Source organism: Sus scrofa, chromosome 2 (genome assembly GCF_054392235.1).
Source record: "Sus scrofa isolate SSC_HxYL_T2T_F1_AM1 chromosome 2, Sscrofa_HxYL_maternal_Yorkshire_Landrace_v2.0, whole genome shotgun sequence".
NCBI lineage: Eukaryota > Metazoa > Chordata > Mammalia > Artiodactyla > Suidae > Sus > Sus scrofa.
Genome location: NC_139384.1, coordinates 127,211,967 through 127,237,094, shown reverse-complemented (window position 1 = coordinate 127,237,094; position 25,128 = coordinate 127,211,967). Strand labels below are relative to the sequence as shown.

General features: G+C 49.5%; 1 protein-coding gene across 29 annotated transcripts in view; it reads right to left on the bottom strand.

Annotated features, from left to right (window-relative positions):
• The window catches only part of MCC (MCC regulator of WNT signaling pathway), a 454,523-nt gene that overhangs the window by 10,217 nt on the left and 419,178 nt on the right, over window positions 1-25,128 (bottom strand). For 19 of the 29 annotated variants that reach the window (XR_014838496.1, XR_014838504.1, XR_014838498.1 and 16 more), the window contains 3 exons: window positions 22,352-22,586; window positions 18,412-18,618; window positions 13,332-13,432 (listed from right to left, as the gene is read on the bottom strand). Coding sequence is in view for 10 of the 29 variants with exons in the window: in XM_085014211.1 (XP_084870337.1) it covers window positions 13,332-13,432; window positions 18,412-18,618; window positions 22,352-22,586 (543 nt within the window). In the remaining 19 variants the exon portion in view is untranslated. Of the gene's footprint in view, window positions 1-666; window positions 4,151-7,781; window positions 8,077-9,805; window positions 12,785-12,827; window positions 13,433-18,411; window positions 18,619-19,598; window positions 19,693-20,730; window positions 22,587-25,128 lie in introns of those variants that run through there. The other 10 variants (XR_014838497.1, XR_014838506.1, XR_014838513.1 and 7 more) reach the window with 8 other exon arrangements.

Genomic DNA, 25,128 nt, shown 5'->3' with positions numbered 1-25,128 from the left:
TACAGTACGCACCGGCGTTTGAAGACTTAATATGAAAAAAAGGATGCAAAATACCTTAATAACTGAAAAAACAATGAATACACATTGAAATGATAATATTTTAGATACTTTGGGCCAAATATGTTAAACTGCTTTTAAAAGTTTTTAAGTAGCTGCGAGAACATGTACAGTCACACGTGGGGCTTGTCTTTGTGGCTCATGTCATGTTACTAGCAGACAGTGGTGCTCTAGAGTATGTGTTTCCAGTAATGGTACCCAGGGTGTCCTGGGTTCTGATTCACTAAGTTTGGGTTGAGACGCAGGAATTAGAGTTTTATGAAGTGTTCTTGGTGATCAAAACAGTATGGTACTGCATAAAAACAGATGCATGATCAATGCAACAGAATAAAGAGCCCCCAGAAAAACCCATCATATATACATGAATATATACATATATATATGTATTCATTTAATTTACAACAAAGGAATCAAGACTATACAATGGGAAAGAATATTCTCTGTGATAAACCGTCTTAGGAGAAGAGAATAGCCATGTGCAAGACAACAAAACTGGATCATTGTTTTAGAACATACACCAAAATTAACTCAAAATGGATTAAACACTTGCTAAGGCCTGAAACCATCAAACTAGAAGAAAACATAGGCAGTAAACTCCTTGACACTGACTTTTTTTTTTTTTTTTTCAGTTTTACTGATGTGTAGTTGATTTACTATGTTGTTGTCATTTCGGCTGTACTTGATATCACTCTTGGTGGTGGTTTTGGTGATTTTTTTAATTGGACACCAAAAGCAAAGGCAACACAAGCAAAAATAAAGAAATGGGACTATATCAAATTAAAATTACTTTGCATATCAAAGGAAAACCATCGACAAAATCAAAGGACAACCTGTTGAATGGGAGAAAATATTTGTAAATTATGTTTCAAACAAGGGGCTAATATCCAAAATACATAAAGAATCCAGGTAACTCTACAGCAAAAAACCAACCTGATTAAAAATGAACAATAAAAAAAGACAACTTACAGAATGGGAGAAAATGGTTTCAAACGATGCAACTGACAAGGGCTTACTCTCTAGAATATACAAACAACTTAGACAACTCAACAGCAAAAAAGCTAACAACCCAATTGAAAAATGGGCAAAAGACCTGAATAGACATTTCTCCAAAGAAGATATACAGATGGCCAACAAGCACATGAAACAATGTTCCACATCACTGATTAGTAGAGAAATGCAAATCAAAACTATTACGAGGTACCACCTCACACCAACTGGAATGGCCATCATTAAGAAGTCCACAAATAACAAATGCTGGAGGGGGTGTGAAGAAAAGGGAGCCCTCCTGCACTGTTGGTGGGAATGTCAATTGGTACAACCACTACGGAAAACAGTATGGAGGTACCTTAGAAAACTATACATAGAACTACCACAGGACCCAGCAATTCCATTCTTGGGCATATATCTGGACAAAACTTGCCTTGAAAAAGACACATGCACCCGCATGTTCGTTGCAGCACTATTCACAACAGCCAAGACATGGAAACAACCGAAACGTCCATTGACAGGTAAATGGATTAAGAAGATGTGGTATATATACACAATGGAATACTACTCAGCCATAAAAAAGAACAAGATAATGCCATTTGCAGCAACATGGATAGAACCAGAGAGTCTCATACTAAGTGAAGTAAGTCAGAAAGAGAAAGACGAATACCATATGATATCACTTATATCTGGACTCCAACATATGGCACAAATGAACCTTTCCACAGAAAAGAAACTCATGGACTTGGAAAACAGACTTGTGGTTGCCAAGCAGAAGGGGGAGGGAGTGGGAGGGACTGGGAATTTGGGGTTAATAGATGCAAACTATTGCCTTTGGAATGGATAAGCAATGAGGTCCTGCTGTATAGCACTGGGAACTATATCTAGTCACTTATGATAGAGCATGATCATAAGAGAATGTATAGAAAAGAGAATGAGAAAAGAGAATGTATACATATATGTGTGACTGGGTCACCTTGCTGTACAGTAGAAAATTGACAGAACACTGTAAGCCAGCTATAATGGAAAAATAAAAATAAAAATCATTATTTTAAAAAATGAACAGAAGATCTGAATAGACCTTTTTTCCAAGGACAAAATAGGTAACCACCAAATATATGAAAAGATGCTAGACATCACTAATTATCAGAGAAATGCAAATCAGGACCATAAGGATCAGTAACCTCATACTTGTCAGAATGGTTATTATCAAAAAGATAAGAAATAACAAGTGTAGGAGAAGAGGGACCTTTGTGTGCTGCTGGTGGGAATGTAAACTGGTGCAGCCACTATGGAAAACAGAATGGGGGTTCCCCCAAAAATTAAAAATAAAACTACCATATGATCCAGCGGTTGCCCTTCTGGATATTTATCCGAAGAAAATGAAATCACCATCTCAAGAAGATATTTGCACCCTCATGTTCACTGCAGCATTACTTAGCAATAGCCAAGATATGGAAACAACCTAAGTGCCTATCAATAGATAAATGGGTAAAGAAGATATGGTATATGTACAATGGATCATTATTTGGCCATAAAATAGAATGAAATTTTGCCATTTGCAATAACATGGATGGACCCCGAGGGCTTCATGCTAAGTGAAGTAAGACAGAGAAAGACAAACACCATATGCTCTCACTTATACGTGGAGATCAACAATACAAAAAGCAAAATAAAAAGCAAGCTCATAGATACAGAGAACAGACTGGTGGTTGCCAGAGGTGCGGGGGTGGGGGGTAGGAGTTGGTGAAATGGGAGAAGGGGGTCAAAAGGTATGAACTTCCATTTATAAAATAAATAAGTCCTAGAGATGTAACATATAGCATGCAGCCTAGAGTTAATGATGCTGTACTGTATATTTGAACGTTGCTGGGAGAGGAGATCTTAGAAGTTCTCAAGAAATAAAAATTTTTGGTAACTGTGTATGGTGGCAGATGTTAACCAAACTTTTTTTAGTGGCCATTTTGCAATATATACAAATACTGAATCAGCATGTTGTACACCCGAAACTAATATCATGTTATAGGTCCATTTTCTGCCAATAAAAAGAGTGCCCCGGGTGAGTCTTATTATTGTGCAAATTTGGGAAACTCTGTTAAGGCAGCTGTGCTCTTCACTGGGGTCTGTGAATGAGCTTCACGTGGTCTTGAACGCTGAATTTTTATGTAAGATGACACGCATGGGCCCGCTTTTCTGAAGTCTGTAGCTTTCCTCAGATTTTCAGAGGAGGCTTTGAAAAACAAACCATAAAGCTGATAATCCAAGTCCCTTTGGAACCTCAGCCATTCATGTCCTGTTCCTTCTAGTTTCTAATTCACCTTGGCTTGGCTTTCAGTCAAGAAAGAATTTATATGGTTTGTCTAGGTAATAAGGCTAAATAAGGAGCACTTTACTAGGCTCCACGCAGATGAGAAAGTACAAAGGAAACACTGCATGTTCCATCTGCCCCCTCAGTGGGAATGTGTTCACACAGTGTTTTCTGGAATGCCCAGAGCTGGGTAATCTCTTGTTTTTTTATTCTTAGTAGTATAGGCTCCCATAAATTTGAACCTACAGCATCAACTAAGAAGACAAGACCGGACCTTACTTTTTCTTTCTTCCTTTTTTTTTTTTTTTTTTTGTCTTTTGTTATTTTAGGGCCTCAACCACAGTACATGGAGGTTCCCAGGCTAGGGGCTGAATCGGAGGTGTAGCCACGGGCTCATGCCACAGCCACAGCCACAGCAACATGGGATCTGAGCTGCGTCTGCGACCTACACCTCAGCTCATAGTAATGCAGGATTCCCAACCCACTTGGCAAGGCCAGGGATCGAACCTGCAACCTCATGGATACTATTCAGGTTTGTTAACCACTGAGCCACGACGGGAACTCCAAGGCTGGACCTTTCTATTAGCACATTAACCCATCCTCCTCAACATACTACACATCCTCCCCACCCCCAGCATACACATGGGTTTCAGTTACAGGTCTTTCCACTCCCCAGGATTATTTCTGGCCACAAAGGGTCCTTGAATCTTACTGGAGCCACACAGAGGTGCTTTTTTATCTTTTTTTTTTTTTTTTGTCTTTTTAGGGCCACACCTGCAGCATATGGGGGTTCCCAGGCTAGGAGTCGAATCGGAGCTATAGCTGCTGGCCTGTGCCACAGCCACAACAATGCAGGATCCAAGCCACATCTGCAACTTACACCACAGCTCATGGCAACACCGGATCCTTAACCCACAAAGCAAGACCAGGGATCGAACCTGCGTCCTCATGGTTACTAGTCAGATTCAGGAACCACGACAGGAGCTCTGCTTTGTACCTTTTTAACTGAAGCATAATTGTTGGCAGTGGCATATACACAGGGGATCTGAGAGGCAGATTCAGGGTGGGAGTGCGGAGGTGAAAAGCCAGGCGGGCAGCCAGGAGGCTGGGCAGGGGCCGGCGTTGCAGGCCTCTGCCGAGGTCTTGCTGGTGTGCTTGGGAGCCTGGAAGCAGGCCTGGGGGCCATCAGGGAGGAGGCTGCATCCCCCTTAAAATCTAAAGGCCAGCAGCAGGACTTTAACAGCCAAGTCTGAATGAGGAGGCAGGGTGAGAGTCCTGGGCTGATGAGGTGCTGAATGGCTGTGTGCCCAGCCAGGAAACCTTCCAGAGGAGCTGTATTCAGACCGACTGCAGGGAGTCATGGCCCCGCAGCCCCAGGGCCTGGAATTTCTTAGCGATTGCTCATGACACGCAATTAGTCACTGAGAGAGAACTGTCTGCCTATGTGCTTCCTCTGCCTCACCTTCCATTTCCTTATTAACCCCAACCAGGCCACTGTCTCCACTATCACTGCTCACGGGGTCACTGCTGATCTCGACGTGGCCACATCCAAAGGTCCCTCTCTGTCCTCACTTTACCTTCTCCTCTTGCCCGAGCACCTGGATTTCATCCTACCCCACCAGCCATCCCCTTGGTCGTCTGCCCTGGCTCCTGGCTCCACCTCCTAGTGCTGGTCCTGGACCCTACTTTATGCCCCAGCTTTCATTACTGGCTTCACTCCATTTCCATTTTTTCCCCCCTAAAAACTACATACACGCTAAAAACTTGTACATCTTTTATCTTTAGGCCTTTCCTCAGATCTCCGGATGTGTCTATTTGACATCTCTGCTTAACGGGCATCTCTGATCCAGCAGGTCCAAAGAAGAACCTCTGAGATGGTCTCGCCCATCCACGCATCCTCCCTGGTCAGCAGTCGGCAAGGCCATTTTTCTTGGTGCTGACACTGGTCTCAAATCAGCCGTAACCCTTCCCTCGGTATCCACTCAACAGCAACCCCATGGACCATATGGAGCCATTCCTACACCATCATCCAGGGCCAAGCTGCCATCATGTCTTGCCTGGACAACCACGGGACCCTCCTAATTTGGTTTCTCTCCTTTACCTTTATACCCTGTAGTCTAGTTTCCACAGAGCGGCTAGAAGAGCTTTTTAGTATGACAGATCATATCATTGACTTGTATTTAGAATAAAGCCTGTGATCTTACTTGGACTGTGAGGCCCTGCTTGACCTAGCCTTTTGGTGATGCCCTCCCCCTCGCACCCTGGAATCCTTTCCATTCTTAGCACGTGCCAAGCTTTTTCCCACAACAGAACCCCAGGCGTCAGTCCCCTCCACTTGGCTACCTTCCCTCCTTCTCATCTCAGCTTAAATGTCACCTCCTCAGAGAAGCCCACCCTGATCACCCATCCAAATCTCCCAGAGTTACGACATCCAGCACCTAGCAGCTTGTCATTTCCTCACTATTCACTGCAATCAATATTTGATTTTTTTAGAAAAGAAAAAATTCTTCACAGTGACTATATCATGTGAGGCATAACGACTTATCTTTTAGAAAAAATCCAGCCGGCAGTAATAGCCACCTCTAAGCCCTTTACAAGGATGAAGTTCCTTCGTCTTCCCAAGCCTTAGAAGTTGGGACTATTAGTATTCTAGTTTTCTAGATGAGGCACTTGAGATGCAGCAAAGAGACTTGCCAGTCTACCCACAGAGCTGGGGCGCACACAGGGGTCTGCCCGGGAGCCTGCTTCTCAGCATCTTGCTGAAGTATGCTGATCCATAAAGAGCAGACACTGGAGCAGGAGACAGAGCCCTCCAGTCAAGAGCCCAGGCCCGTGGAACTAAGAAGGGGTGTCGCACAGAAGGACGTGATGCAGATGTTGTTCCAGGGAGAGTTTGCCAGGGGCGGAAGCGAGATGGTAGCCCAGACCTCCCTGTCCAGACATGATTCCCGCCCATCTGCATGCTGCAGCCTTGCCCTCCTGCGGGGTGCTCTGATGTTCTCCATCCCTCTGCTTTTCTGGGATCCCGGGGAAGGCCTTCTGGAATATGGGGGGAATGAAAGAAATGAAAAGAAATCTCAGTTACCCAAGCAACGCCCACCTCAACTCCCGGGCCAGTACTCGTCTTTCCCTGTGCCCTGGGAGGCCGGCTCTGGAGCTTAGCCATTTATTTACGTGCTAATGAACTCAGAGGCACACTTGGTATTCCATTAACGTCCTGCAGACCCCTGTGCATTTATGGAATTCTAAGCACAACTTCCACTGCCTGATTGCTGTTGTAAATCAGCCACATAGGAGGAATCAGCAAGTGCACGTTTAATAAAGCAGCACCTTTAAAAATAATGGTCCTACTAATAAGATGGTGAAGATTCTGCTGCGTGTTTGCTCAGCGGGTGCTCCCTCTTTAAAAGGACCCCAACCAGTTCCCATTTCATTCCACTATGTGTATGACACAAAAACACGATTAATCCTTAGCTGCTCAAACAAGGGTCTGTCAGTGCCATGTTGCCTCTCACGGCCCTATTTCTAGAGCTAGGCCAATGGCTTTGGAACACGGACATGGATTTGAACTCAAGGAAGCTGGATGTGGTTTGTTTGAAGGCCCTCTGACAACCACATGCTCTGCGGGCACTGATAGGTGGTGAGTCTGTACCATCAGGAGCTCAGAGGAGAGGTGACAGAGGAGGGTCAGGAAGATGAGTGTCCTGCTGGAGGCGATGAGGAGGAGGGCCCGCAGGGTGGGGGAGCCGGGACAGGCGGGGGACAGAGCAAAGGCATGCTCTCAGCAAGATGAACATCTGCCTGAATCTGGACCACGGATTCCGTGAATAGAAACGTGAAATACAGGCTAGCAAATTACGTTAGGGACCTACGGGGGATCTTAAAGGCCAAGCCACTGCAGGTCTGTCTGTCTGTCTGCAGAGCCACACGATCAGAAGTGTGGCTTAAGATGTCTTTGGTGGCGTGCTCCTGTGAGGGAATGCTGCAGATGTAATTAAGGCCCCAAACAGCTGATCTTCAGGTAAGATAATTCTGAGTAGACCCGGTCTAATTAGGTGAGTCCTTCAACAGGCCTGGGCTCTTCCTGGAAAGAGATTTGAAGCAGGAAAAGGATCTGATGAGAGGGAGGGGCTTGCTGCCCTGAGGATCAGGGAGACTGTGCAGGAGACTTTCAGGAGGCCTCTGGGAGCTGGGAGTTGCCTCTGGACAAGAGCCAGCAAAAAAAAAAAAAAAAAAAAGAGAGATGTCAGCCCGACAACCACAAGGACCTAACTCCTGCCAACACAGAATGAGCTTGGAAGCTGATTTTTCACAAGAGCTTCCAGATGAGAACACGGCCTTGAATGCAGCCTCTTAAGCCCCTAGGCAGGGAAGCCAGCCATGCTGGGCCCAGATTTCTGACCCATGGAAACTGAGTTAATGCATGGGCTTTATTTATTTATGTATTTATTTTTTGCTTTTCTTAGGGCTTTTTTTTTTTTTTTTTTTGAGATTGGCTCTGGCGTTCTGCACTGACGCTAATCCTTTTTCTTTTTTTTTTTTTGGCTTTTTAGGACCGCACCTACAGCACATGGAGGTTCCCAGGCTAGGGGTTGAATTGGAGCAGCAGCTGCCTGCCTATACCACAGCCAGAGCAACACGGATCCAAGCCGCGTCTGCAACCTATACCACAGCTCACAGCAATGGCAGATCCTTAACCCACTGAGCGAGGCCAGGGATCGAACCTGCATCCTCATGGATACCAGTTAGATTCGTTTCTGCTGCGCCAGAACAGGAACTCCCAGAATGGGCCTTGTTTTAAGCTGCAAAACTTGTGGTAATTTGTTGCTTGGCAACAGAACACTTTTAGGACCATACCCACCAGATTCCCATCGTGTGAGGTTACTCCGTGACCCTGAAAGACATCCCCCACCCTCTCTTTTATACGGTTACTCTCAGGAGCTCTGGGATCACCTTCCCAAGAGTTTCTCCAGAGCTCTGCTCCCTGCACAGCCACCTTCTCCAGATTGCCTTCCCCCTTCTTCCCAACCATATTAAAGGGGGTGCCTCCTTGCTTTGAAAACTTTTCTTCTCTTGGCTTCAGTGCTGCCCCTGTGGTTGGAGGTGGGATCCCTTCGCTGGCAATTTAAGCAATTTGCCCAGCAGTGGAGGCCCAGGGGCCGGGTGACTGGGGTTCCCCTCCATTCCATCCCTTTGAACTCTGAGACACCCTCATGTGACTTCCTGCCTGCGCCTGACCCACATCCAACAGGGCCACGTCCAGGTTCTCTAGAGCTGGCCTCCGTGACCACACTGATCAGACAGGGCCTGCCTGCCCCCATGTCGTCTTACAGGGATCTGACCTGCAGCCCCCTCCCTGCAGCGACTCGCTTGTTACTCATCAGAGAGATAAAAGGAGGCCTCAGGGCCCCTCCTCTGCTAGAGTTGGGCACATCCTGTCCCCAGGCAGAGGGGCGCTGCGGTTTGCTGACTGCCTTCACTTCGTATTTTATAGAACTGTCTGGCACGGGCAGACACAGGTGGCAGATCCCAGGGCCCTGAAGGGCTCAGCAGCTCCCTGAAGACCCCTGGTGAGTCTGTGACTAAATGAGCACAATCTCTTGCAGGCAAAGGACAGCCGTTCTTTTTTTCTTTTTTTGGGCTGCACCCAAGGCATATGGAGGTTCCTGGCTAGGGGTCATATCAGAGCTGTGGCTGCCAGCCTACACCACATCCACTCAGGATCCAAGTCGCATCTGTGACCTACACCACAGCTCATGGCAACGCTGGATCCTCAACCCACTAAGTGAGGCCAGGGATAGAACCCACGTCCTCCTGGATGCTAGTTGGATTCCTTACAGCTGAGCGGTGATGGGAACTCCAAGAGTGGCCATTCTTGGTGGTGCCTGTGTGGCTGGAGCTGGTCCTGCCCTGCTTGGGGGCCCAGTGACAGGTGGCGCAGGATCATGTGGGGTGGTGCGAGTTGCCACGTCACAGCCCTTTCCTGACCCCTCTCTGAGGCCCAGCACCGAGAGGCCCAGCGTCCTTACCTTTTAACCACAACCTGGGGACTGTGCATCTGGGAAAGTCTGTCCCCACCGCAAGCACGTCACATGCCCTCGGCATTTGGTGGCTGCGTGCCAGGGGCACAGGGGAATGAGCTCGCCCAGACCATGCACAGCACAGTGGGTCCAGGTGAAGGTGAGCTCACATGAGCAGGCTCAACTCACACTCAGCTGCACGTAAACCTCTGCCAGCAGAGAAGGTGGAGAGTGAGAATTCCCCATGGCTTGCTGTGTGACTTTGGGAAACTGCTCAGCCTTGCTGTGCCCGTCTCCTGCAGCCCACATCATATGGAGAACACCACCTGCTCCTGGCCGCCTCCTAAGCATATGCTGGAGATGAAGTATCCCAGCCGAGCTGGGGTCCCGAGGGCAGGCTACACAAATACCATGTAAGTACAAAGATGACGTCTTTCTGGTAATTCCCTCTCCTTAACTGCATTTTTATAGTTCGCCTCCTAAGGGGAAAGGTGGTTCAATTAAATTTTACTAGGACCTCGGGCGAGAGGGATCCGGGATGGATTTTGGAAGGGTTTTGGAGCGCGTAGCCGGTGCAGGCAACGGCAAAGACAAGGTACCCTGACAAGAAAACTCCTCATGTGCAAGACTGGAAACCTGGCCATCCAGATGGGCTTTGATGGCCACACCGGAGCCAACAAATCACAATAAACGTTCACAGAAGTGGAGGGAACAGAATCACAGCAGATGGGTGTTAGATGGTACATGTGTGACTGCATTGAGGCCTGGTTCTGTTCCAAACAGAAGAAGGACGGGGGGCAGGCACCCTGAGAGAGCAAAGTTGGGAGGCAGGGGTCTGACCAAGGCTCTGGCCTGTCTGGGTGTTGGGGAGACTGGGCTGGGACAGGACAGTAACCGGAACCAGTGGCTGGAGTGCCACGAGGCACCGTCCCTCAGGGCACTCCTCCCGAAAAGACCACCACCCAGCCTCTGCCCACCCACCCAATCCTCACCTGCTCCCTTCAGTCTGGTTCCCCCAGTCCACAACTTTGAGGTTTGGAACCAGGCTTTCCCAAGGAAGGGCTATTTCTCAAAATTCTGGGAAGAATCCCTCCCCGGATTCAGCCACTAGCTCAGTGGTGATTTAAGACCTTCCAAGAAGGCATTGGTTTCCATTTGATTTGAAAAATAAAAACACCCCCCAACCTCAGCCCTCAGGTGTCTGTATTATATACCCTCATGAAATGATGATTCCAGCTCCTGGGCTGTATTTACAGGATAATTATGTTATTTTCCTTTCTCCTGTAGCCCTGCGGGTTGTTTCCTGGCTCCGTATCTTGGGGCCTTGATTAGAAATCCATGCTAACCGACTTAAGGCTGGTTATTGGAAATCCATTGTGACTGACAGAACAAATGCAGTCTCTTTATGTTGAGTCAGCAGAACCTGCATCCTGCTTGTGCCAGCGAAAGCCTCTGAGGTTCGGGGAACTTGAAACATGCGGGGGCTTAGCTTACAGAGACAACATCCAAATGGCTCCCTGTTGGAAGCAGGGGGTGGTGTGCATCCCGCGTTTCTGGCGCAGTCACAACATTAGGATGAGCCGAGGGCATTTCCCCCTGCAGTTTCTCTCTTCCCGCTTCTAGCAAAGCGATTACCATTTAACCACATGGCCAGAGGCGCTGGCAGTGTAAAAACTGAGCTATTACAACTTGGAAGGCAAGACAAAAAGTAAGTGGCAGTGAGTAAATCGGAAGAGCAGTGAGGCTCCCCACAAGGCAGCCTCAGATCCCCCCTCAGCCTGGAGGCTACCCCAGAAAATAAACAGCCCCGGCCAGACCAAGATAGCAGCTTGAGCAGAAACTGTAGCCCTCCTACCCCAGAGCCCCCAAAATAACGGGAAACGTATTAAACAACAACAACAAAAAAAAACCCTTAAGCATAATGGAAACCAAGGAGTGCTCTCTGTCTGCCAGAAACCATGAGCGATCATAAAAAAGGAAGGGCAGATTTTTGTCCCCCCCCCTTTTTTTTGGTCTTTTTGTCTTTTTAGGGCTTCGCCAGTGGCATTCCCAGGCTAGGGGTCCAATTGGAGCTGTAACCACTGGCCTACACCACAGCCACAGCAACACAGGATCCAAGCCGCGTCTGCGATCTACACCACAGCGCATGGCAACACTGGATCCTTAACCCACTGAGCGAGACCAGGGATTGAACCCTCATCCTCATGGATGCTAGTCGGGTTTGCCAAGCACTGAGCCATGACAGGGACTCCTGATTTTTGTCCTTTTTGAAAAGGGAAACCACCACCCCAAATGCACAGAGAAGAAAGCTGCGGCAATAGGAAGAAGGGGACGCAGAGGGGCTGCAAACCAGAGGGGCCGGCCATCAGAACGGAAGGGGACCAGACGCTTGGGTCAGATACACCGCCTAGAGAGCTGTCGTCAGCCAGGGGAAGCAGAGAGGCCAGAAAGGCGAGCTTGAGCCAAGGCCAAGAAAGAGTCACACAACTCAACCCCAGAAGCGCACATGCAGGCAAACCGTTAATACAGCAGGCAAAATTACATTTCAGAATAAGTGTCATAAACATCCTCAGAGAGATGCAAGAAGATATCACTGCAAAGGAGAGGAGAGGTTTCATCACCAAACTAAACTCACCCCATCAGCCAAACGCCATGATGGCTCTAGCTGAGGAAGAGCTGAGTGAGCTGGAAAACAGAGTTGAAGACCTCTCTCCCCCAGAACCGTGTTATTTGACGGGGCAGCCACAGCCATGCAAGCTACTGAACCCTGGACATAGTGGCTGCTTTGAATCTGAGATGTGCTGAAAGTAAATTTACCAAATTTACAGTGGATTTTGAAAATACAGGGAAAAAATTGGAAGATAAGCTATCTCGTTAATATCCTGAAAAAATATTGATTTACGTACAGATGTGGTATTTTAGGTACACAAGCTCTTAAAGTGGCTTGTGTCTGTTTCTTTTTACTGTTTTAATGTGGCTTCTAGAACATTTAAAACGATGGTGCAGTTTGCACTGCACATCTACTGGGCAGCCCTGCTCTAGTATAGGGTGCAGAGCGTGGGGAGAGTATGAAAAGTCAGGATGTAGAAGACAGATCTGGAAGGAATGGAGAGGAAGAAACACTGTCACAACAAGGGGACGTTGTCTGCAAGTGAAAGCGATGAGGCCCCCTGACTGGAGAGAGCCAGGGATGCAGACATTCTCACTAAAGCTGGAAACCACATAAAGATGTTTAGTGGTGGTGGCTGCTTTTTCCCTTCAGTCAACTGAATTATCTTTATATTTCAAGAATATAAAAGACATGTAAAGCAGCCAAAGAAAGTGTTAAAAATTCCCTAAAGATCCAGAGTTCCCGTCATGGTGCAGTGGTTAACAAATCTGACTAGGAACCATGAGGTTGCAGGTTCGATCCCTGGTCTTGCTCAGTGGGTTAAGGATCTGGCGTGGCCGTGAACTGTGGTGTAGTTCGCAGATGTGGCTCCAATTCCGCATTGCTGTGGCTCTGGTGTAGGCTATAGCTCCGATTCGACCCCTAGCCTGGGACTCTCCATATGCCATGGGAGTGGCCCTAGAAAAGGCAAAAAGACCAGAAAAAAAAAAAAATCCCTAAAGATCCAACAAAATTTGCAATATTCTATCCTCGTGATACCCAAAGATGCCTGTTTTGATTGTCACCACTTAACACAGTCCTGAGGTTCTAGCCAAAGCCCTACCGCAACAAAAAAAGCAAAGACAGAGACTTTTTCTCTCTGCAGGTGAAATGACTGTCTACTCTCCTTGTAAACCCCCTCCCTGACCTCCGGGCCCGGGGCCAGGTTTCCTCCATGCACCCCCCTCACCCCCCACCCAGGCAGCCCGTAATACTCTGTGGGGAGCGGACGTCAGCAGCCAGGAGAACCGAGGAGCAAGCTGCCACTCCTGGAATACGTGCCCATCGGGGCGGCAGGCAGGGTGCTTACCGACGGATGGCGTTGGCGAACTCCGCAGCCAGCTCGCTGTCACTGCACGCCGTCCTTAGTTCAGCCAGAGACAGAGCTGGGGAGGTGGCATCAGCACACTCCTAAGGACAGCAAACACACCCGGGTTAGGGCTGGGGCTGGGCCAGGGCACCCACAGGAGGGGTCGGGAGGGGACCGGGCAGCGGGTGTCCCCACATCTGGGGCGATGATGACCCCTTAGTGCCCCGCTGAGCCGGGCACTAGTCTGAGCCCTGCCCACATGTTCCCGCATCTACTCCTTGTGACGACCCTCTGAGGCAGACAGACACCATCGTCATCCCCTCCCCAAGGAGAAGTCACCAGCTAGGACACGGCGGAACCAGGATTCCAATCCAGGTCGGCTGGCTCCAGGTCTGTGCCCTGCACCACTGGGTTCAGCCTCTTGTAACTCATGACAGACAAGTGGGAAATACATGTGAGTGTCCTGTGTCATCCCTCCCCTCGCCCCACAGTCCCTGGGGAGAAAGCAATCATGTCTAGAGTGAGGGATTTAGGGCTTGCAGGGTAAGCATCTAGAAAACCCTGCAAAGGAGGAGGAGACCAGAAGTGCACCCCCACGGTTATCATTAGACTGGAACGTGGACATCATCTAAACCAAAGCCTCTCCTTTTACAGATGAGGAAACCTAAGAGCCAGAAGCTCTCAAAGGAGTCCAGGCTATGCATGAATCAACGATCATACCCCTTAGAGGGCTCTACTTTCTCTGCATACAGCCAGAGGGCAGCTGCCATGCTGTGTGGTAAAGTGGCCCCGGGGACAGCGCCATCTGAGAGCGTGCTCAGAAACACCCTTACGGAGGAGCAACTACAGCCCTGGTTTGAGAACAAAAAGCCCGTGATCTGTTACATGAGACAGAATGTACACAGGGAGATACAACGCAGGATGCAGCCAGAGCTAGAAGTCCAGATGGCAGGAGGGCACTGGGTCTCCTCTGCCCTCTGGTAGGGAAGTGCCACCACATCCGGGCTCCCGTGTAGGAGGCAGCAACATCTCAACACCCTGCCCTCTGCCGCCCCTGCTTTCCCTCCGTCCTCTCCATCCAGAGCCCTGTGGACCCCAGCCCCCATGGACCAGCCTTGTGAGGCTAACATTTCTTTTTTTTTTTTTAATTTTATTTTTTTTAATTTTTTTTTGTCTTTTTGCTATTTCTTGGGCCACTCCCACGGCATATGGAGGTTCCCAGGCTAGGGGTCGAATCGGAGCTGTAGCCACAGGCCTATGCCAGAGCCACAGCAACGTGGGATCCGAGCCGCGTCAGCAACCTACACCACAGCTCACGGCAACGCCGGATCATTAACCCACTGAGCAAGGGCAGGGACCGAACCCGCAACCTCATGGTTCCTAGTCGGATTCGTTAACCACTGCGCCACGACGGGAGCTCCTCATAGGACTCCTAAATAATACAAATAAAAAACAGGAGTTTCTGTTGTGGCTCACTGGGTTACGAACCCAACTAGTATCCATGAGGATGTGGGTTCAATCTCGCCCAGTGAATTCCGGATCTGGTGTTGCCATGAGCTGTGGAGTAGGTCGCAGACATGGCTTGGATCCTGGCTGTGGTGTAGACCGGCAACTACAGCTCCTGTTCGACCCCTAGCCTGGGAACCTCCATGTACCATGAGTGTGGCCCTAGAACAAACAACCAAACAAACAAAAAGACTCCTTACAGACAGAGGACAGCTTTGTCTCCCCCGGCGCCTCTCAACAAACAGGTCTGGTAAGCTCTGCTGCAAGAACTAAGAACTAAGAAAACCAAACTAAGACAAGAACTAAGAAAACCAAATGTAACTTGCTTGGGCGGGATTTGGGACCCAGCTTGTTGGCTGGAGGGCAGTTTTAAAACAAGCACGACACTCCCTCTTGCGGAGCAAGAGTGGGTGTTCTAGATCCCGATCTGGCTTGCCACCTATTATTATAAAGCCTGAAGAGTAAGAATTGTTTTCCTATTTTTAATATTTTATTTTTTTGCTTTTTAGGGCCACACCTGCGGCATATGGAGGTTCCCAGGCTAGGGGTCCAATTGGAGCTGTCACTGCCCGCCTAAGCCAAAGCCACAGCAACGCCAGATCCTAGCGCTGTCTGTGACCTACACCACAGCTCATGGCAACGCCAGATCCCCAGTGCACTGAGTGAGGCCAGGGATGGAACCAGCCTCCTCATGGATACTCGTCAGATTCGTTTCCACTGTGTCACAATGGGAAATCCCCCCCCCCTTTTTTTTTCTATTTTTTAAATAGTGAAAAAAAATCCAAGGCAAGTTTTGTGTTATGAAATTCCAATTTCAGCGTCTGTTAACAACGTGTTAGCACACAGTCTCTGTGTCCAGATGGTCTCTGCCTTTGCAGCACAATTCTGCACCGGCAAAGCTAGGTAGTGGCGGCAGAGTCTGTATGACCCCCAAACCCTACAATATTGACTCTCTGGCCTTTTACAGTTTCCCAGCCCCTGCTCCAGACTGCCTGCCTCATCTAGCAACAAATAAGGGCAAATGAATAGCCCAGAAGGGAGACAGTATGGATATAGTAAATGGATCTGATTTCTGAAAGACCAAATAATCAGTTTACTTTAATTTCATTACCTGAACAACACAGGGTACTCTTGTAAAGCTCTTCACTCGAATATAAAAAAATAAAAATAAGATCATCTGGCCTTTTCTGTCCAAGAGATCTCTGTACTTTGAAGCCACTCCACAAAACACAGCGCTTCCCCCACTCAAAATCAATACTAAGAACCAGGGGGGAAATGCTCAGTTCATGGGCCTTCTGGCGAGAGCCTAGCAAGTCCATTTCTGCCACACCCTAAGCACACGCATATCAACACTGGAGCTCTGTCTCTCGGTCTCTGGCCCAAGTGACTGCTAATAAACTCAACAGGCTCTCCAAAGAGTCTGAAGCTGTTAGCAATGAACAGAAAACCCCATCTCCCCAAGCCCCAGGTCCTCCTCTGCTCACCTCACCCAGATCCCCCAGGCCCCGGGGAACAAGATTTCAGGGTGCACCCAACACGGTGACCTTTCCAAAAGCCCAGACCATGTCACATCCCCTCTTGCAAAAGCCCCACAGTGATCGCTCTAGGTTCTGGCTGGCCTCTCAGCCCATGGATCGCCTCCTCCCTCCAGGCTGTCGGGGCATGCCATCCATTGGCCTAGGGCGGACTTCCTCATCTGCCCCGGCCCTCCTCATTGGCCTAGCGCCCACTCTCCACTGGGTCTCCGTTCAGGAAACCTGTCCTGAATCTCCAAATCTGGATTCTGGGTCTGGGCTGTGGCCTTCCCTTCCCCTAAGCATCGATCCTTCCTCTCAGGACACAATGTCCTTGTATTGAGAACATCTGTTTGCCCATCGGCATCCTGCATTGGAATCCTAACTCCTGGAACTGCCTCTGGCACTTGGGCCGAATCACATCCATCAGGTGAATGGATGACTGAGAAGCAGCTGGGGACTTGGGAGAGCACCCAGCTGGTGTTACAGTGTGGACGCCCTTGGGGCCTTCAGAGGTGAGAGGTGGGTGGCCATGGCCTCTGTGGAGCACAGTTCTTAGCTGTTTGGAAGGTGACCGTTCACTGCCACACAGCATCGGCAAGTTGCTTTCTCTGCAGGTATACACCCCTCTCTCTCATGGAGACACCCCTGCCCCTTGGCCATGAGGACCAGCACGTCATTAGACCAGCACGTCAGCGCACGCCCATGAGTCCTGGGCCCAAGATAAACCAGAGTTAGGAGAAGCTGGCATTAATTAGGAACAGAAAGCCCGAGGCACAGAATTCCAGCACCCTGGGATGAGGGATATCTTTCTTGAGGGTCTAGAGTATTTTTTTCCTCTAATGCAGTGTTTGGAAATATTCTGAGATACAGGCTGATATGGAATGAGCTTGGATTCTAGAAAAAAATGGCTTGTGGGCTAATGACAGCATCAGTCTGCAAGATGCTATCAGCCACAGCCCACTGTGGTACCCTCTGGGCAATCAGGCTTCGCCTTCCTCCCCTCTGTCTTAGCTGCTTTCTGCCTCCACCTCACAGAAGTTGAGGAGGAGCCAGAGCAGAGAAGGAGGGCCCGTCAGCCAGATTGGGGTTAAATCCTGAATCTTCCCTTTATTAGCTGTGAGACTCCCTCACTTCTTTTAAACTTCATTTTCGTCATGTAAGTGGGGATAAGCCTTCCTTCCTTAGAGCTGTGAGACTTAAGGGAGATGACAGATGCAGTGACCAGTCCCAGTGATCAACAAGGACAGCCACTGTGTGACATGGGACGGCTGGAGGTGGAGCCACAACCAGATTCCTGGACCACCACACAGATCACTCCCTGCTAAGACGGGCATCTGTGAAAACGTTTTACCTGTTACAAAAAGTGAGATTATTTTTTGGAAAAAAAAAAAATGTAGATTTGGGGTATGCCCCTTTGTGGCTCAGTGGTTAATGAACTCGACTAGGATCCATGAGGATGTGGGTTCAATCTCTGGCCTTGTTCAGTGGGTTAAGGATCCAGCATTGCTGTGAGCTGTGGTGTAGGTTGCAGACGTGGCTTGGATCCAGCATGGCTGTGGCTGTGGTGTAGGCTGGCAGCTGTAGCTCTGATTCTCTCCCTGGCCTGGGAACTTCCATGCGCTGCAGGTGTGGCTTTAAAAAGCAATAATACGGAGTTCCTGTTGTGGCTCAGTGGTTATCGAATCCGACTAGGAACCATGAGGTTGCAGGTTTGATCCCTGGCCTTACTCAGTGGGTTAAGGATCCGGTGTTGCCATGAGCTGCGGTGTGGGTCACAGATGCGGCTTGGATTGTGCATTGCTATGGCTCTGGCATAGACCCTAGCCTGGGAATCTCCATATGCTGCAGGTGCAGCCCTAAAGACAAAAAGACACACACACACAAAGCAATAATAATAATGATAATAAAATGGAGATTTGGTTTCTTTACATTCAAAATGTCACCTTCTTTCAGATTTCTCTAATGGTCTGTAATTCTTATGCCAACAAGGAAGCTGAGGCAAAGGGCAGTGAGGACGGCAGAAGATGAGCCCGAGCCCTGGGTCCCCGCACCCCTACCTTGCCAGCCTTGTCCTTGCCGCCGCTGCTGGTGGAGCTGAGGGACCGCGTGCGCTGCTCCTTCTGCTCCTCCACCTCGGACTTCAGGTGCTCGATGTGCACCAGGTAGGCCTGCTCCTGGGCCTCCCGTGTACTCAGCTTCAGCTCCAGGGCCTTCTTCTCTTTCTCCAGGAGGTAGAGCTGGGCCTTCAGCTCGGCCATCTCTTCCTGCAGGGAACAGAGCACACGAGGGCTGAGAGCAGGGCTGGGCATGGAAAGGGGGGGGTCTCTGACCACCACCCACAGCCCCACAGGAGGTATCACTCATAGTGGCAGAGAAAATGGCCCGGAGGAGACTAGATGGCTGTCTGCACGTCTGTTGGACTGATGTGGGCCCCGAGCCACACGCTCGTCACTCTAGAACTGAGATAAGTGGGTAGAAGTTACAGGCAAGCACATATTGGTTCACTATAAGGAAGATTATAAGGAAAACCTTTCTCTCTTTTTTTCTTGCTCTTTAGGGCTGCACCCATGGCACATGTGTTTCCAGGCTAGGGGTTCAATTGCAGCTGTAGCCGCTGGCCTGTGCCACAGCCACAGCAACATGGGATCCATGTCTGTGACCTACACCACAGCTCATGGCAATGCCAGATCCTTCATCTGCTGAGCGAGGCCAGGGATCGAACCAGCGTTCTCATGGACACTAATTGGGTTTGCCACCGCTGAGCCACACTGGGAACTCCAAGGAAAACCTTTCTAACAACTAGAATATCCTGCCCCTGCTTTCCCTGTGGTCACACCAGCCTTGGTGGAAAGCAGGGTTCTGACAGGCAGAGGCCCAGGTTTATCAAAGAGGTTGTAAAACGGGACATTCACACAGGACTGGATCTGATTAGGTCCCTTCCAACTCCCGTTTCCTTTACCATTTTCCACGTTACCTGGCCACGCATTTAATTACCCCTGATGGCACCCTGGGGCCATGCCCGCAGCAACAGTACTGCCCCAGCTCTTATCTATCTCTGGATCCAAATGTCATCAGTCAAAATCGAGCCCCTCACAGGTGACTATTCATCAGGTAACGTCTTAAAGTATCGCAGAGAACTTCAATGAGAGGCTGCTGTGGAGGAGACTCCAAAAGGGGACAGTGCTGTCCTGGGGCCGGAAGCCAGGTAACAGTGATAACCACCAGCATTTACTGAGCATGTCACACTGTTTTCTTTTCTTTTCTTTTTTACTTTTTTTAGGGCCACATCCACAGCATATGGAGGTTCCCAGGCTAGGGTCGAATTGGAGCTGTAGCCACTGGCCTATGCCACAGCCACAGCCACGCCAGATCTGAACTGCCTCTGTGACCTGTACCACAGCTCAAGGCAACACCGGATCCTTAACCCACTGAGCGAGGCCAGGGATCAAATCGGCGTCCTCATGGATGCCAGTCAGATTCGTTTCTGCTGAACCAAGACGGGAACCCCACTTTAAAAGGATTCTTCAGAATGCTGCGTCACCACCTTGAGAGGGATTCACCAAGATCACTGACTCTAGTCATCCCTCAAAGTGAACCTTCTCTGAGGTCGCAAGCCATGGGCCTGCTGTGCTCCCCTGGGTAAAGCCCAGACCACCCGCCCACCCCCCATCGATGTTCTCACCTCCAATGTGGGGAAACCCTGAGAGGGCACCTGTGTCAGCCAGTAACACTCAGGGCTGGGGGTGCTACCCATGGAGTAGCCACGTCCCAGTGACCACTCAAAAGCAGACGCCAAGCCTTCCTAATGAGGACCTAAAACCAGGATGGGAGGTGTTTCCCTACGCTGAACCTGCTTGTCTTGTGCCATCGGAGGCAGGATTCCGAAGGGTTCTGGCAACACTGTACAGTGAGCTAATGTGGGCAGTCACAGCCAGAACATACACGCATGAGCTTGACAGAGGGAAGATGACTCCGTCCGCGGGTGTCAGAATGAGGTGGGAACTCTGCCTAAGAGGAAAGGCGAGGCGGCCACGGTGCCAGCCATCAGGGGCATCAGACAGGAGGGGAGGCTCAGGATCTTGGCTCTCAGAGGTGGCACGTGGCAAGTCCCAGCTCCTTCTGGAGATGTGGCAAAGAAACATGTCATCCATTGGGTTTTGGGTGGGAAAAGAAAGAAAAGCCTCTTTTGGGAATTCCCATCATGGCTCAACCGTAGCAAACCCAGCAAGACGACAGTTCGATTCCTGGCCTTGCTCAGTGGGTTAAGGATCCATCGTTGCTGTGAGCTGTGGTGTAGGTCGCAGATGCAGCTTGGATCTGGCGTTGCTGTGGCTGTGGCGTTGCTGTAGCCAGCAGCTACAGCTCCAGTTGTTTACAAAAGATTAAGTACAAGAAGTAGAGACAAATGAACAAATAACACCCCCCACAAACTGGAGTTTCTCAGCAGTTGTCTCCTAGAACAATATGGTGAAATCCAACATAATGTGCTGTCAGTGGATCTGATGTGGGTGAGCGCACATCCACGAACGGACCACTAGGGACATATAGGGAAGGGGGGTGACTGATGTTTGTCCTTCAAGAAACGCCTAGGGTGGGAACCAAGCCAGAATGCTAGCAGTGGCTGTCCCTTGGTCATGGTATTATGGGTTATTTCTCTCCCAGAGTTTTTTCCCCCCTTTTTCTTGTTTGGCCACCCTGTGGCATAAGGAGTTCCTGGGCCAGGGATCAGATCTGAGCTCAGTTTCGATTTATGCCTCAACGGTGGTAACACCAGATCCTTTAACTCTCTGTGCTGGGCTGAGGATCAAACCTGCTTTCCAGTGCCGCAGAGACACCGCCAATGCCGTTGCGCTGCAGGAGGAACTCTTCTCCCAGCTTTTCATCAATTCTGTTTTTTAGAAAATTTCTGTGTTGTGTACTCATTTGCAAGCAGCAAAGGAAATGTGATGCTTGGAAGAAATAATGGAAGGGCATCTTCACAGCTCATGCCACAGGGGGCAAAGGGCCATGGAGTTGGGGGCAGAGGCACTTTGGTTATGGACCCAATGCCCGGCTCGTGGGCAGTGAGAGGGGAAATCAGCCACAATCACATGAGGATTTGCCAGTGGGAGTCAAGTCAGGGTCTGGGTTGGGCTGGTACTACCCCCCAAGTCTCCCCAGGCTTCACCTAGACTCCAGCTGGAGCAGCCTCCGAGGGCTGGGGTGTGCTGAGCAAGTCACCCCAGCATGTGCTGGCATGGTGTTTTCGTTTTTTTTTTTTTTTTTTTTTTTTTTTTTTTTTTTTAAGGGCCATACCCGCAGCATATGGAAGTTCCCAGGCTAAGGGTCAAATTGGAGTTGCTGTTGCCTATGTCACAGCCACAGCAAAGCCAGATTTGAGCCTTATCTGCAATCTACACCACAGCTCATGGGAATACCAGATCCTTAACCCACTGAATGAGGCCAGGGATGGAACCCGCATCCTCATGGATACTAGCTGGATTCATTTCCGCTGCACCACAATGGGAACTCCTGGGGATGACGGTTGTTGATGTTTCACATGGCACCAAAGGGACAATGGTTCAGGGAGCCAGGGCTCTTGTGCAAATCCTGCAGCTGGCCTTGCCCTGTTCTCCTCTGTCTCACATTAATGCCAGCATCAGCCTGGGAAGAGCACTTGCAAGCGGCATTCTGGAGACAGGGGTCCTTTTATATAGACAGAGGCTGCTGAACCCTGCAGGGGGTCTGGTCTGGCTTCTCTTGGAGACGAAGTGTTCCATTCTGGCCTGGACATTCTCCTGACGTTAGCTCACCTCTCCAGGAACACGTCCAGCACACGGTATGACTCCAAGACACACCAAAACCATCCCTGTCTACACTCGAGGCTCCGGCTGTCCTCCAGGGGAGAGGGCGACTGCACACAGATGGGCTGACCTGCTTTCAACATTTCCTCCTGATGACGGTAAAGTGAAGGGGGTCAGGGTTTGAGGACAGATCTCCCTCCCCCACCAGGGATACCTTCATGGCCATCAGCTCCTGCATCAGCACCGCGTTTTCCAGGTCTAGCCGCTGGCTGTCTCCCCGGGGCTTGACATCGTAGCTAAGAGGATCGATGTGGATGCTTTCCAACTCCAGCATGGTCAGCTTGACTGCGGCCCTGTCGTTCTTGAGCTGCTGGATATAATCCTTCAGCCTCTGCTCATCTTCCTTAGTGAACTCTGTATCGCAGCTGCTGGCTGTGGAGCTGGTGGTGCTGAGAAAACAAAGAAAACCCATCACATTCCCAGTCACTGCCAGTGGGTCTCTCTTCCTTTTTATGGCTGCACCCACCTGCAGCATATGGAAGTTCCTGGGCTGGGGATCAAACCCATACCCTAGCCACTGCGGTCAGATTCCTAACCCACTGCATGAAATCTGCTAACACGTCTTTTTTCCCTCATTTTTCTCCATACCCTTTTCACCATAATAGTATTTAGATGATAAGTCCCCCCCCCCAAAAAAAAAATAGCATGGCACAGTAAATTGATACTACCTTTTGAGAAAGACACAAGTATAAAGAATAGCTGTTTACATATTTCACCACAATGTGTGGACCAGAGAAATGAATTCTAAGGAAATAATTCCACGGGAGCAACCAGAAACACGAACACAAAGATGCTTCATGGAATATAAGATTCAGTGGATAATAGGACATTTCAAAAAGAAGGAAATTATGTGGACAATATAGTAAGAATTAAGACAGTTTGAGTGAAGAAACAGCACTATGTAGCAAAAATAGATGTACATGTGGATAGGAGTTTAAAAAAGGTTATGCTGGAGTTTCCATAGTGGCTCACTGGTAACTAGCATCCATGAGGATGGGGGTTCACTCCCCGGCCTCACTCAGTGGGTTAAGGAGCTGGCACTGCCGTGAGCTGTGGTGTAGGTTGCAGACATGGCTTGGATACCGTGTTGCTGTGGCTGTGGTGTAGGCTGGCAGCTGCTGCTCTGATTCGACCCCTAGCCTGGGAACCTCCATATGCTGTAGGTGTGGTCCTAAAAAGCCAAAAAAAAAAAAAAAGAATAAAAAGAAAAAAAAGGATATTTTAAAGGGACAAAAGAAGTTGAAAAACAAAATACCTATGGCGTGACCTACAGATTGTGTGTGTGTGTGTGTGTACACACATCTCAGACTGCTGACAGCAGTCCCAGAGGGTGGGAACAGGAAGCAGTGGTAGTAGTCGGGGGGGCCTCTGTGTGGGTGGCACGGCCGAAATGGAGAAAGCAGGAAACCCCAGGCCTCCATAGCCATTCCTCACGCTGGGTATAACATTCACCACAGAGACTGAGGCTGGTCCAAGTGACCCTTGGCCATCCATGCTGAATGGTCACTGAGCAGGGGCTGGCAGACCCAAAGAGCCCCCAGGGCTGACCCCCGGGAACATGGTGGCCATGGAAGTTTCTGTGGGACCCAGACTATCAGGGAAGGGAGAGCACCACAGGAACGCTGAGGCCTGGCTCTCAGGAGGGTTGGGGCCTTTTCCAGAAGCAGGGAGGCTGCCCCACAGGTTCAGAATGAAGCCCATGCTACCCATTCTCAAGCACTTGAGGCCGGCATGGACCTACAGCAGTTTCTACACTTGAGGCAGCCCTCCTGGACCTGGCTGGGCAAAGATGGCAGATAAACAAACAGGGGCCCATTTAACTCATCACCACAGTCAGCTCTGTGTTATCTCTGTCGTTACATGTTTGCAAACGGAGGCTCAGAGACGTTAAGGGGCTTGCCTGGTCATGAGGCTGGAAACTGGTGCAGCTGGACGGTGGCTGCATCTCCCCATTCACAGCCCAGTCTCCCCAGGATTCCCATTGCTAGGAGCTGTGCCAGGAACAGGGAGTGGCACCCACAGGCTGCTGGCTGCTCTGGCCCAGGCCTGCCCGCCTCACCTCACACTGGAACAGGGGTAACAGGCCCAGGACCCCTAGTTAGCAGATGTATTCTCCTCCCATCACTGAGAGGTGGCCAGGAGCCGCTGTACTCTTGTACATGACACATGATCAAGACAAGGAGGCTTCTGGGGAGGGAAGGGTGAGAAGAAATGGGAAGCTATGAACATGAGGAAGAGAACCTCTTAGGGCTTGGGGTGGCCTTCAAGTCAGAGAACTCCTGCTACAGGACTGGGAGGCCCCGAGCCCCACACACTCTGTGCCCCCAACCACCCTTCACCCCATCAGGACAGGGGGATGGAGCTTAGAGATGAAGGGAACAAGATCAGTCTGACCAACACACACCACCTCTTGAGTTAGGCTGATGGTTAATTTGATTTAATCACACACATCAACGGGGCAAGGCTGTGGAGCCCCACTGCTTGGCCAAACACCCATCTCAGATGCTGCTGTGAAGGTATTTTTTATGTGATTAACATTTAAATCTGGAGACTTTGAGTAAAGCAGATTACCCCCCCACAGCATAGGTGGGTCTGATCTAATCAATTCAAGCCCTAAAAGATGAGACCCAGATCCCTCAAGAAAGAAGAAACCTTGCCTCCAGATGGCATGTGAATTCAAGACGGCAACACCAACTCTTCCTGGGGTCTCCAGCCTGCCCACCCTGTAGCTGTAGGATGTGGCAGCCCCCATAATCAAATGAACCAATTCATAAAAATCAATCCATCAATCAGTCTCTCCATCCATATACACCCATACCCGCCTACACACCCCTATCAGTTCCATTCCTCTGGGAAAACCAAATAGGAAGGTGCTACCTTTACCTGAAACCCAAGATCTTTTTTTTTTTTTTTTTCTTTTCTGTCTTTTAG